This window comes from Curcuma longa, chromosome 7 (genome assembly GCF_044706935.1).
Source record: "Curcuma longa cultivar G26 ecotype Majalengka, Jawa Barat chromosome 7, ITB_CL_G26_1.1, whole genome shotgun sequence".
Classification (NCBI taxonomy): Eukaryota; Viridiplantae; Streptophyta; class Magnoliopsida; order Zingiberales; family Zingiberaceae; genus Curcuma; species Curcuma longa.
The window spans coordinates 630,329-644,405 of NC_133867.1; the positions used below are offsets into that span (position 1 = coordinate 630,329).

General features: G+C 35.3%; 2 protein-coding genes across 2 annotated transcripts; one reads left to right on the forward strand and one right to left on the reverse strand.

The window, feature by feature from the left end:
• Nucleotides 1-1,103: 1,103 nt before the first annotated feature.
• On the reverse strand, nt 1,104-1,646 carry LOC141831727 (secreted RxLR effector protein 161-like). Its single transcript, XM_074719135.1, has one exon. The coding sequence runs from the start codon at nt 1,644-1,646 to the stop codon at nt 1,104-1,106; it is 543 nt and encodes a 180-aa protein (XP_074575236.1).
• Nucleotides 1,647-11,246: 9,600 nt separating this feature from the next.
• On the forward strand, nt 11,247-12,011 carry LOC141831728 (uncharacterized). The gene is made up of 2 exons (XM_074719136.1): nt 11,247-11,738; nt 11,840-12,011. The coding sequence occupies exons 1-2, from the start codon at nt 11,275-11,277 to the stop codon at nt 12,009-12,011; spliced, it is 636 nt and encodes a 211-aa protein (XP_074575237.1). The 5' UTR covers nt 11,247-11,274.
• Nucleotides 12,012-14,077: the final 2,066 nt, after the last annotated feature.

Below are 14,077 nucleotides of genomic sequence, written 5' to 3' on the forward strand. Positions count from 1 at the left end.
ATTTATAAAAGTGTTCGCTCATCAGTCGACTGATGATAAGTGAGTCGACTGGTGTCAGTCGACTGATGTAAAAACAGTCGACTGTTCTCTTATTTCGAACATCACAGAAAGATTGGTCGAGTGCTGTGATGGTTCAGTCGACTGTTATCAGTCGACTGATGGTCTATCAGTCGACTGCCATCGAATTTCAAATCTTACAGAAAGATTGGTCGAGTGAAGTCTGAAGATGAGTCGACTAGCATCAGTCGACTGCTCATGTAGCAGTCGACTGCCCTTAAATTTTCGAAACTCACAGAAAGATCAGTCGAGTCATTTTGGTCCTGAGTCGACTGATCAGTCGACTGATGGAGTTATCAGTCGACTGATATTCTGAATATGTTCTTATCAGTCGAATTTCAGTAATTCCATAGAAATTCCACAAAATTCAGAAAAATCTGAAATTTTGCGAGCACATTTGTTTTGATGATATCTATCAGGGAAAAATTATGTTTCATGAAAATTCTTCATAGTTTCATGGATTGGCACAAACTTCAAGAATGTGCTTAATTGTGCATTGTTAAGTATCACTATGATGCATTGTTGTGATTCCTATAGGTTTGTGACTGTCTAGCATTGTGATTGAATTTGTTATATGTTTTCCAAGCATTTTAAATATCCAATTATGACTAATGAGCAAGATATCCATGAATTGAATATTTGCTATCCTCATAATTGATCTATTATTGATATTTTGATACTTTCCATGCTATAACAATGTGCCATAAGCACAAGTAGAGCATGAGTATCATCCTAGCATCTCACATAATGTTCAAGCAAGCCAAAACACAATCAAAGTCATCCTAATTGTCTTGTGAGATGTAATTGTTCTTATAATGGCTCATACAATGCTACAAACAATTATTCTACAAAACACATTCCTAAACCCCTTCTTATATTTGTGAATTCATTTTCGGGTAATGGTTTAGTGAATATATCCGCAAGGTTTGATTTTGATTCTATGTAGTTTAGTTCTATATCTCCTCTTGCTACATGGTCCCTTATAAAATGATGTTTGATTTCTATATGTTTAGTCCTAGAATGATGAACCGGATTTTTGGTCAAATTTATTGACTCATATTATCACAAAGGACTTTTACATTGGTATAGTTTAATTCATAGTCCTTAAGTGTGTGCATCATCCATAATAGTTGAGCCACACATCCCCCTAGGGCTACATACTCGGCTTCGGTAGTAGATAAAGCTACACATGGTTGCTTTCTACTACTCCAACTAACTAGGGAGGATCCAAGAAATTGGCATCCACCACTAGTACTCTTTCTATCTAATTTGCATCCTGCATAATCTGAGTCAGTGTACCCTATCAAATCAAAATTTTGGTTCCTTGGGTACCAAAGACCAACATTCAAGGTTCCTTTGATATATCTCAAAATTCTCTTTACAATTGCAAGATGTGACTCCTTAGCACATGATTGGTATCTAGCACACATTCCAACCGCAAATAAAATATCGGGTCTACTAGCGGTTAAGTAGAGAAGACTACCAATCATACTCCTATAGGTTTTAGAGTCTACTTCCTTCCCTTCTTCATCCTTATCTAGTTTTGCATTTGTTCCTATAGGGGTTGAAATATTTTTAGCATTTTCCATTCCAAATTTCTTAATCATTTCCTTAGCATATTTTGTTTGATAAACGTGTGTTCCTTCATTTGTTTGTTTTACTTGTAAACCTAGAAAGAATGTGAGCTCTCCAACTAAGCTCATCTCAAACTCCATCTCCATATGCTTGATAAATTCATTTAAGAACTCATCATTTGTTGACCCAAAGATAATATCATCCACATAGACTTGGGCAACAAAAATATCACTCTCCTTTGACTTTATAAATAAGGTTGGATCTATGGTCCCTCTTCTAAAGCCTTTAGAAATTAGAAAGGTGGACAACCTTTCATACCAAGCTCTTGGAGCTTGCTTTAAACCATATAAGGCTTTTCTAAGTTTATACACATGATTTGGGTAATCACTACTCTCAAAACCAGGAGGTTGCTCTACATAGACTTCCTCCTTTATGTACCCATTTAGGAATGCCGATTTTACATCCATTTGATGTAATTTAAATCCCATGTAAGCGGCATATCCTAAGAGAATTCTAATTGACTCCAATCTAGCCACGGGTGCATAGGTTTCATCATAATCTAGTCCTTCCACTTGGGTGAAACCTCTAGCTACTAATCTAGCTTTGTTTCTTGTTACATTTCCTTGTTCATCTAATTTGTTTCTAAACACCCATTTTGTGGTGACAATTGTTTTATCATTTGGCCTTGGAACTAAATCTCATACATTACTTCTTTCAAATTGATTTAATTCTTCTTGCATGGCTATTATCCAATCATTATCACTTAAGGCTTCATCAATTGATTTAGGTTCAAATTGTGATATTAAAGCAATTTGATTTGATTCATTTCTAAAGTGTGATCTTGTCCTAACACCTTGTTCAATATCTCCCACCACTTGGTCAATGGGATGATCTTGATGGTGCCTAAGGTTTCTAGGCCTAGTAGGTTCATCACATGTGTTATTATTGCATTGTAGTTCATCGTCTGAGTCTCCTCTACCTCCCCCTAGATCATTGCTTTCAAGCTCTAGATTTTCAAATTCTTTTGTTATTTCTTTTGTTTTAGCATTTATATCCTCATCAATTTGGGATTTCCTAGGGTAGGTATTGTTTGTTTCATCAAATTCAACGTTTGAAGATTCTTCTATAATTTGAGTCCTTTTGTTGTAAATTCTATAGCCTCTACTAGTCGATGAGTATCCTACAAGGATTCCTTCATCCGCCTTAGCTTCAAATTTTCTCAATTCATCCTTAGTGTTTAGGATGTAAGCCTTACACCCAAATACCCTAAAGTAGTTGACTTTTGGTATTTTGCCACTCCATAATTCAAAAGATGTTTTACCCAAAAATCTGTGAATTAATACCCTATTTTGAATATAGCAAGCGGTATTAACCGCTTCTGCCCATAGGTATGTGGGTAAGGAGTAGGCATTTAGCATGGTTCTAGCGGCTTCTTGTAAAGCTCTATTTTTCCTCTCAACAACTCCATTTTGTTGAGGAGTCCTAGCACATGAAAATTCATGCTTGTATCCATTTTCTAAACAAAATTTGGAGAAGTTTGAATTTTCAAACTCTCCACCATGATCACTCCTAATTCGGTTAATTCTAAGTTTTCTTTCATTTTCTACCCTCTTACTAAATCCAATAAATATCTCTAAGGTATCATCCTTATGTTTCATGAAGAAAACCCATGTAAATCTAGAAAAGTCATCTACAATTACCAAACAATATTTGCTACCATTCAATGAAGGAGTACTATGGCAATCAAATAAATCTAGGTGCAATAACTCTAAAGGTAAGGTAGTACTAGTTAGAGTTTTACCTTTGTGTGATGTTTTTGATTGCTTACCCTCTTGGCATGCATCACACAATTTGTCCTTGACATATTTGATTTTGGGCAGTCCCTTTACTAGCTCCTTATTTGCCACCTTTGCTATAGTCTTCATGTTGACGTGCCCAAGTCTTTTGTGCCATAGCCATCCTGCTTCTTCTTGTGAAATAAGACACTCAACAGAAGAGTTAGTAGCAAGTGCCAAATTCACATAATATAAATTTTGTTTCCTATGTCCTTCTAATATGATGTTGTTCATTCCTATTTTCCTAATCAAACACTTGTTAGCATGAAAGTCAATTTGATAACCTGAATCACATAGTTGGCTTACACTAAGTAGATTAAAACTCATGCCCTTAACCAATAGGACTCTATGAATGGTTATAGTGGGTGACATTTTAATGGTTCCTTTTCCTATGATTTTTAATGTTTCATTATTACCAAAAGATACATTTCCCTTTTTCATGTATTTGATTTTAGTGAATTTACCTACATCCCCGGTCATGTGGCTTGAACACCCGCTATCCAAAATCCACATGCCTTCATCCTTCTTTTCTCTTACCTACATGATACGAAAAATATCCTTTTTAGGTATCCAAAAACTAGATTCACTAACATTTGAAAGATATTTCTTAGGTACCCATGCTAGTGTTCCCTTAGTGTTTTGTTTGCTAGATTGTCTTCCTACAAGGGATATATAAGATACTTCCTTAGGTCTATAACCCAACCCAGCCTTGTTGTATACTGCTCTTTGACTGTTCAAAATTAGATCAAGTTTTTGTGATCCTAATGTGAACTTTTCTAAACATGTCTTTAATTTTGCATTTTCTTCCTTTAATTTTCATTTTCCTCATTTATTTCATTTAGGTGACTATGGTCACATGCAATGGTTCTAGTCTTCCTAAGTTCTTCCTTTAAGAGCCTTGACTCTAGATTTTGATTTTTCTAATGCATGCTTGAGATAGTTCATGGTACGAAAAAGTAATTTTTGTTTACGACTATCTAATACCTCATCCTCGCTAGAGGAGGATTCGTCTTCGCTTGATGATGATGATGCTTCATCGCTTGAGGTATCCGATTCATCTCTTCGTGCCATGAGCGCCATATGTCGTGTGATGTGGCAAGCTTCTTCATCATCTGATGAGGACTCACTGCTTGAGTCATCCCATTTGGCTTGTGCCACCATCACCTCTTTCTTTTTGCTCTTGTCCTTTTTCTTCTTATCTTTTGATTCATCGTTCTTCTTCAGGTTTGGACAATTTGGCCTTATATGTCCTTTCCTGTTGCACTCATAGCAAGTGACATCAGTACCAAAACCTGAACTTTGACTATTACCTTGAGATGGCGTGAATGTCTTCTTGAAGTTCCTCTTGGTAAATCTTTTGGTTTTCCCCATCATTTTCTTCACGTAATGAGCCATTTCTTTTGATGTTAATTCTTCATCACTGTCTGAAGAATCTTGCTCAGATTCTGATGACTCCTCCTTTTCTTTCTTCTTCTTCTTTTTCTCCTTATCTGCAATCAAAGCTATACCTTTCTCTTGCGTGCCCATATTAGCTTGTTCATGCAGTTGTAGTTCACAAAATAATTCATCCAATTTGACAACAGATAAATCCCTTGACACTTTATACGCATCTACCATCGATGCCCATAAAGTGGTTCTCGGGAAAGGCTTGTAATACATACCTTACAAGATCGCGGTTCTCGATCTTTTCTCCGATGACATGGAGGCCATTTACTATTTCTTTGAATCTTCCATGCATCTGACTTACTGTCTCATTGGATCTCATCGCGAAGGATTGTAGTTGACTCACCAAAAGATCCTTCTTGGCTCGTCTCGATTCGGTTGATCCCTCGTTCAGTTCGATGAGTTTCTCCCACAGTTCTTTGGCCGAATTAAATGGTCCGACCTTGCTCAGTTGCTCTTTTGATAGCCCACATTGCAAAGTCGTTGTGGCTTTGGCGTTGGCCTGTGCCTTCTTGCACACATCTTTCGTCCAGTCTTTTGTAGGGATAGCTTTTCCCTCAATGTCTTTGGGTATCTCGAACCCATCTACAATACTAAACCAATTCTCAATGTCATTCATTAAATAATACTCCATTCTACCTTTCCAGTAGGCGAAGTCATTTCCATCGAAGTATGGTGGTCGTGCGGTGCTGTAACCCTCTTGGAATGCCATGAGTTGCTCCGGTTGATTGTTAGATCCTCCGAAACGTAACCGGCTCTGATACCACTTGTTAGGATCGGTTGGTTCGCTAGAGGGGGGGTGAATAGCGTTTTTCGATTCTTCTTGATTGTTTCTCTGCAAGAGTGTTAGCGGAAGCAAAATATAAAAGAGAAAACAATAGATCAACGCTAACCCGGTTTGTTTACTTGGTATCCACCTCCGCAGAGGTGACTAATCCAAGGATCCACACGCACGCACACACCCGATGCACTATGAATCTTCTCCTTCTCGAAAACCTCGAAGGCGGAGAAACCTTTACAACTCTTTCGATCTCCTCAAAATGATATGAAATAATGTTTAAGAGGAGAGGAAGAAAGCACAAGAATAGAGAACAAACACGTTCTCAAAAGAAGCACAAAGTAATGAAAGAATAGCAGAATTCTTGAGTTGATCTCGAGCAGGCTTCTTTTATAATTCTTCAACATCAGTCGACTGCTGGCAGGGCCAGTCGACTGATGGCTTCAATCGGCAACAAAATCTCGCATTAAAGCGCATTAAATGCTTGCCAATCTTCGCCAACGTTCAAATAGCAGTCGACTGTTCCAAGACCAGTCGACTGGCATCAGTCGACTCACCATACACCAGTCGACTGCCCAGTCGACTCCTGTCTTCCTCTGGCTCGACTGATTTTTCTGTGTGCGTCTGATTTATGAGCAGTCGACTGCTGGCAGGGCCAGTCGACTGGTGAAGCTGAAAAATCCCATTTCAGCTTCTCTTGACCTAGACCTCGGCCTTCAAACACCTCCCATAGCCTCATGCCTTCCCTGGATGCTCCATCATCCTTGCACTAGCCTGAGATGCTTCCATCAGCTTCGTCATGTCAAGTCCTTGCCAAGACTACCCACTTGGACTTTTCCTTGCCAAGACTACCCACTTGGACTTTTCCTTGCCAAGACTTCCCACTTGGACTTTTCCTTGCCAAGACTTCCCACTTGGACTTTTCCTTGCCAAGACTTCCCACTTGGACTTCCCACTTGGACTTTTTTTCCTTGCCAAGACTTCCCACTTGGACTTTCCTTTGCCAAGACTTCCCACTTGGACTTTTCCTTTGCCAAGACTTCCCACTTGGACTTTCCTTTGCCAAGACTACGCTTGGACTTTCCTGCAAACTTGCATCACACATGTTAGATCACAAGTATTGCCTAACTTTAAACATGGTTTAGCCAAACATTGAAACTCAATGCACTTGGGGCAAAGATTGCACCAACAGTCAAGAGGATGATCCTCTTAGATAGATATTTTGAGTAACATGAATCTGCAGGACAAGAAACTACAACTTAGGATAGGTGTGACGTAGTTAGCCTAGTGGAGACTAACACACAGATTATATCCTAAACTAAGTTGTTATAAAATGCATGAAAAAATTGACGCACGAACAACTATAGCTGCTAAAGTGTTCAGATGTGGTTCTGGAATCAACTGTAATTTTTTAATTAATTAGGGGTCATGATATACTACTAGATGTCACTCATAATTGATCTATAATTAATGGTTAATTATGGACGATCAACATAAATCAGGAACCTATAAAGTCACACGTACTACAAGTTTCTCTAAGAGATAAAATGAGTTTGAAAATTAGATTTTTAGATCGAGAGAGATTAAGTCTAATTGAACCAGACAAAGGACATATATAGAAAATATTTTTTTCGGAATGGAAGCGCGGTTGGGATGTGTCTTTTGAAGATAAAATGTGCCCTTTTGGTTTAATTATAAACCAAATTAGTTTGATTTTAATTAAATATTTTGAACCATCCCGATTTGATTTTGAACCAAACTTAAGGCTAACAATTTGGACTTTGGGTTAACGGATGTGGGTTTTTGGTTAGCAAACCAACCCCATTAGAGATCTATAAATACATCTCTAAAGAAGAGTTATTTAGCGGGTTTAAAACCTAAAGGTTAGGTTTTAAATCCCCAACTCCTTTCATCATTGTCGCCCACTCCATCTCCTCTTCATTAACACCGCCGGCCAAAAGAGCTTTCTCCAAGATCAACATTGGCTAAGGTTCCTTCCATTGGTCAACAACTTCCCAGGCCAACCATCCCCGATCCCAAGGAAGCTACAACTGGTAGTGGAAGCAAGGAACAAGAGGAGAAGTAATGATTGTTTCTCGGCCACAAGGTTTCCTTTCTTCCTTCCTCTTTTGCTCAATATTCCTACGGACAATTGTTATTCTCGGAACTCCCACGCCATTAGGTTTGCTGCCTCTTTATTGATAGTGAACCATCCGACCTTCGAACAGTGGCGTGATCACATCTGTTTAATCCAATTTGTATCATTGGATTGCTTCAAGTCGCATGATACAGAATCGAACTGTAGGTCCTCTCTTAGATCATTTGTCTCCTTCCTTCTACTAATATTGAATCGGAGATATGACACGTAACTTAGGAAAGTCATCTTGAGGATATCTCAGTGTGGATACGAGTAGAGGAAACCTTTATCAAGGTTGTTAATTTATGTCGTTTCCATTTTGCATCATCCAAAAGGTATAACTTGTTTATGCTTGTTATCTTTGATTATGTTTACATGCGTATGCATCCTCTTGTGGGTTTATGCATAAATAATAATAAATTATTTATTATACTTCTGCTGCATGTTTAGAGAATCATAAAATTTTAAACGTGCATACCGAAACCCAACAGACGCTGCTTGACTATTGAATAGAGACATGCTCAAGAAACCAATCCTATACCATAAATAAATCATTAGATGGTATTAGCTATTTATGCAATTAAATAACTACATATTCAAGACTTACAACAAATAGACTAATAAATCCCTTCATATAAGGTAGCACGACAATACAACTACGAGTCTTTGTAATAAACACCAAGAGTTGTGGCGTCATATAATTATATATTGCCTCAACTCAATTACAATTTCTTAGATTATCGATATTATCGACAATATCAATAATCCCTATAGGTAGCTTATAAGTAGAAGAAGTGAATAAAAAAGAAAAAATATACAAAATATAAAATTTATAAAATGACCTAACATTCTCATTCCACACGGAGATAATATTTCTTCATTACCTATTCCAATCTTGATCGATTTAGCTTTTTCCTTGCAAAATATCTTTTATACAATTCTCTAGAAGCAGTATTGGAATGCATATTTACATACATGTCTCTATCTGAAATTTTGAGCAATAGTGCTACATCTTTGGTTGTGAAGGACACAGCTACGTTGTAAAGTTTAAAAATTTTTCCTTCTAAATCCTGTTCTCAAATATGTTAATTAGTAATCTCCTAAGTATAATTTTTGGTATGCTAAGGAAAGACACAAAGGGGATACTGCTTATAATGATAATGTGTTTTCATGGAGCTTCACTCTTGAATGCCCCCATTCTCTTCCCCTTACCCTTTGGGGAAGTTTGGCAAAAGAATTCTACAAAATGATCTAATTTACTCATCCAATGTAACTTTTGCTCCATATGTCATAAATCAATCTTTAACTTTTTTACCGATGTTAATGTAGATGTTTACATTTCCTTCAAGCTTTGTTAATAATCGATCAAATAATAAGGTTTTTGTCAAATTAAGTTAAACTATTTAGAAGACCAATACCACTCTATTAAAAACAATTTCATTGGTAAGAAGTATTTAGTATTACATAAAAGTTCAAATAAATTATACATTTTAGCCAATTCATATGGATATAATTAACAAACTTAAATACAAACTAAATATGATAACCAATACTCCTAGTAATTGATTGTATAGATTGAATCATTTCTAAATAGTATTTCTAGTTGATGATGATATTGAGATAATGTATTTTTTTTTAAATTAAACTAAGCTTGATGTCCTACCTATATGATATTGCTTAAGACAATTTAATCATATAATTTTTATAAAACTAAGTTAAAAGTTAAAATAAATTTTCCACCTGAGAAGAAGATGGATTCTTTGACATTTCAAATATTTATGATTCTATAGCTTGTAAAATAGGAAATGCATAGATGCGAGGCTATGTGATTTGAACAATCCAAAAATCAACTATGAGATTTGGAAAAATCACATAACCATCTTCTTTATATAGAAATTATCATTATTTCTATATCCCCACACAACTTATTTTAAGATTATTTTTCTTTTTTATTATGCTAGTAAAGATAATTAGTAAGAAAGGACTGGGTAGATCGACATATGTTATGAGAAAAAAAGTTGTAACATATGCCTCTAATGGACTAGATGTGGCAAAAGGTCATAAACTAGCTCCATAATTATCTGTAGAGAAATAAATGAAGAAGCTAAAGTTGATCCCTATGTGAGAGGGTAATTCCTCAACCTCACTGAGAATCAATCTTTATTTAATGTAATATATCTACGACATTGTTACTTACTTAGTCATACCCTAGGGGCTACCTCCAATGGACTAGAGAACTATAATGAAATGGACAGCCCTAACAAAGTAAATTCAAATAGGAATTAAATCAAGGTTGTTAGAAGTATTTTCTAATATGGATTTACATTTTAATTATTTTAATATGGAATATAAAACCCCTTTTCCGTATCTTTACTCTTCTGCTAGACAATTAGGGGACGTTTGGTTCAAGTTATCATATATAACCTTGGTTATGTGATTACTAGGTAATCACATAACCAAGGTTATAAGGAATAAAACATAATCTATGTTGTTTGGTTCAATCCTAAGTAATACAATAAAAACTTGTTTAGTTGAAGGTTTATTATATAATTTAGTTTCACATTTACTATATTATCCTTGATTTAATTCTAGACATTTTTATAATTAAATAAATGTAATATTTAATTTTTTAATAAGATAAAATAAAAATAAAATTTTAATATATAATTATTTTTTAATAAAATAAAAAATAAAAATAAAATTTTAATATATACTTATTTTTTAATAAAATACAATTAAATTTAAAATTTAAACTAAAAATTTAATATATAATTATTTTTAATAAAATTAAAAATTAAAAAGTAAAAATTTAATATATAATATATAATTATTTTTTAAATAAAATAAAAAAATAAAAATAAAATTTTAATATATAAGTATTTTTTAATAAAATAAATTAAAATAAAAAATAAAATTGTAATATATAATTATTTTTAATAAAATAAAAAATTAAAAATTAAAATTAAAATTTTAATATATAATTATTTTTTAATTAAATACAATTAAATTTAAAACAAAAATTTAATATATAATTATTTTTTAATAAAATTAAAAATTAAAAATTTAATATATAATATATAATTATTTTTTAAATAAAATAAAAATAAAATTTTAATATATAAGTATTTTTTAATAAAATAAATTAAAATAAAAAATAAAATTGTAATATATAATTATTTTTAATTGAAGGGTATTTTTGGAATAAATTTATCATTAACCCCGGAATTATCAAAATCCTTACCCTGTTAAAATTATCAGATTCCAGGGTTATAACCCATTTTGTTGACATGGCGGTAATATTATATTACTCGAGATTTATTGATAACCTGAACCAAACAAAATTAACCTTAGTTAGATAATCAAGATTATCAAAAGATAACCCTGAACCAAACGCCCCTTAGGTTTTGGGGGTTGCCGCGACGCTGCTGCACCATCGTGCTCTCTCCTCGATGGTCCTTTCGAACCAGAAGCTCAAGAAGAAGCTCCGGCGCCTCGTCGCGGAGTCCCAATCCCAGGCGGAATCCGAAGGTGCTGGCAAGGGTGTCAACGAGGAGCTTCAGAGAATCAAGGAGATCATGAGATCCAATTCCAAGAAGCGACCGAAGCGGAAAAGACCGCACAAGGCCCAGGAAAAAGACCCCTTTACGGTAGAAGTAGAGAAAGACGGCAGCGCCCAGTCCGGTGATGTGAAGGAGCAGAATAAGAGTAAGAAACGGAAAAGAGATGGCGGTGCTGCGGCGGTGCCTGTAGATGGTGAAGAGAAAAAGAGTGAAGGTAAGAAGAGAAAAGAGAGGAAGAAACCGAGATGGAAAAAGGGAGAGGAAAGTATCAAGAGCGGCGGGGAAGAACAGGGAAGTTCAATTGCTCTTGACAACGAGAAAGGAACAGCGGAACCAAACAATGTCGAACAGAGGTACGATTCTCCTACTGGTTGGAAAAAAAATTTGGTTCATTGTAATGGTTTGATTTCAGAGCTGTAAGTTTGTGGCAATTTAAGTTTAGTTCTGCTTACAGTGAAGAAAACGCAAAGGTTTATGTTGGTGGTATTCCATATTACTGGAGTGAGGATGATATCAGGACCTACTTCGAGGGTTGTGGAATTGTGACTGAAATGGATTGTATGACTTTCCCAGAGAGTGAAAAGTTCAGGGGGATCGCCATTCTTACTTTCAAGGTTAGCTTTTAGAATTTTTTTTTTCAATTGGTTTTGTTGGAAAGAGTAGACATAATTGTAATACTTGAATCATTTTTTTCCCCATTTCTTTGAAGTAGGGATATATTACTTACTAATGATATAGCTTCTCTTTTCTGCTTACATGTCTGAATGATCCCCTGTTGGCATTAGATTCATAACATATAGGTGTCTCTGTTAATTTGTCATTAGATTCATAACATATAGGCGTCGCTATTAATTTGTTATTAGATTCATTAATTATCTAGTTGTAGCATCGATGGTATTGACAGAGGGGGGAGGGTGAATATCGATCGCGTCTTTTTTTTTTTTTCTTTTTCGTCGTTCATCAGTTCTTTCTATAGAGTTAGTTGCTGCGGAAATATAATAAAGAACTTAAAAGAACAAAGATAAGAGTGTACATCAGATTTTACTTGATTTCCGACCTCCATGATTGGTATTCCAAAGCCTATATACAAGAGATGCTCGTCTACTAGTATTCTCCTTTCCAAAGGCGGAGAAACTTTTCTTACAAATTATAATTATCAACACCAAAGATAAATAATATAAGAATAATGCTTATAATGAACTACAAACAAACTCTCGTGTTGATCGGTTTGAAAGTCCTAAGTGCAACACACTTATAACACTTCTCCGATCGCATGAGCCAAACTCCGAGACTCTTCTTCAAGCACAGAGAATAAATGAGTAGTAGAGAGTTGATTTGAGCGTCGTGTTTGAGGTTTCTTTTATAAGCACTGTTTGGTCTACCAATAAGCTCTATTAGTTTATCGAACCTAATCAAATTTGATCTAAAAGATTTAGCTTTTTGCGATCTGGATCAAGCCTAGCGATCTCGACTTTATCAAGTTTATCGGTCTAACAAACCAGGCCACGTCACCGAATCAAGTTTGGACTCGAACTCGGTCAACCGAGCCCAGTCGATCGACCGAACTAGCTTGGGTCTGGTTGTGTCTGATTTGCATTTGTTTGCTTCTTCAATCTTGCTTATAGCTCCAAGTTCCTTTAAGACAAACATACAAGTACAAACATGCAACTTAGCATAATCCCATAAGTCTACCTGATCTATTAGGTTTATCTCTTAATGGAGTTCACTCCTCCTAAACTTCTCATTATTTAGAGTTCACAACCTCAAGATTTTCTTTTGTTAAGCATTCAGTCACCTTGACCTGCTTGAACTTGTCACTTGCTATATATCCGGTCATCCTTGACATGTCTAAACTTTCCTTAGCCAAACATCTAGTCACCTTGACTTGCCAAATATCCAGGCTCATCTAAAATTTGAATTAGGTTGACTAAGTTGCACAACTGACTCTTGGCCAAATCTGCTTTGGTTGTAGCTTTAGTTTTAACATCTTCAATTAGCACATTAAATGCTTCCTTTATTTTTTTTAGCCTTAGCCCTTGTAATTGAGCTTCTATTGATGTATAATAGATCATCAACATGTATAGTAGGATGATCCTTTTTTTCCATGGCCTTAGCTTGATCCCCATCATTAGCTTTGTTGAGCTGCAATTTGATCACCGCCATCTTTAACTCCATCATTCCCCCACTCTTCAAAAGGACTCATCCTCGATCTTGATCACCAGCATCAAAGGGAGAGAGATCAAAAATATTAATGTAGCACTCACATTATAGTCACTTGGTAAGCTTGGCTTGTAGGCATTATCATTGATTTGTGCAATGACTAAAATAATCCATCTTCTTGTGGATGCAACTTAGTACGATGTTTAGCAAGGAGTCTATCCTTCTCATATTAACCCAAACTTAATCTCCAGGTTCAAGTCTTTTGTCCTTTGTTGACTGTGTGGCATTTTATTCAGTCCTCTTTTCAATTTGCAACTGAGTTTTCTCATGCATTTGCTTCACAAACTCAGTTTTTCTGCTGTACTATCTAAAATAGCAGACTTAGAGATAGGCAAAGGTGATAAATCTAAAGGAGTTAAAGGCTTGAACTCATATACCACTTCAAAATATGAAACTTTAGTAGTAGAATGCACAAATTTATTATAAGAAAATTCAACATGTGGTAAATAATCTTCCCAACCTTTTAAATTCT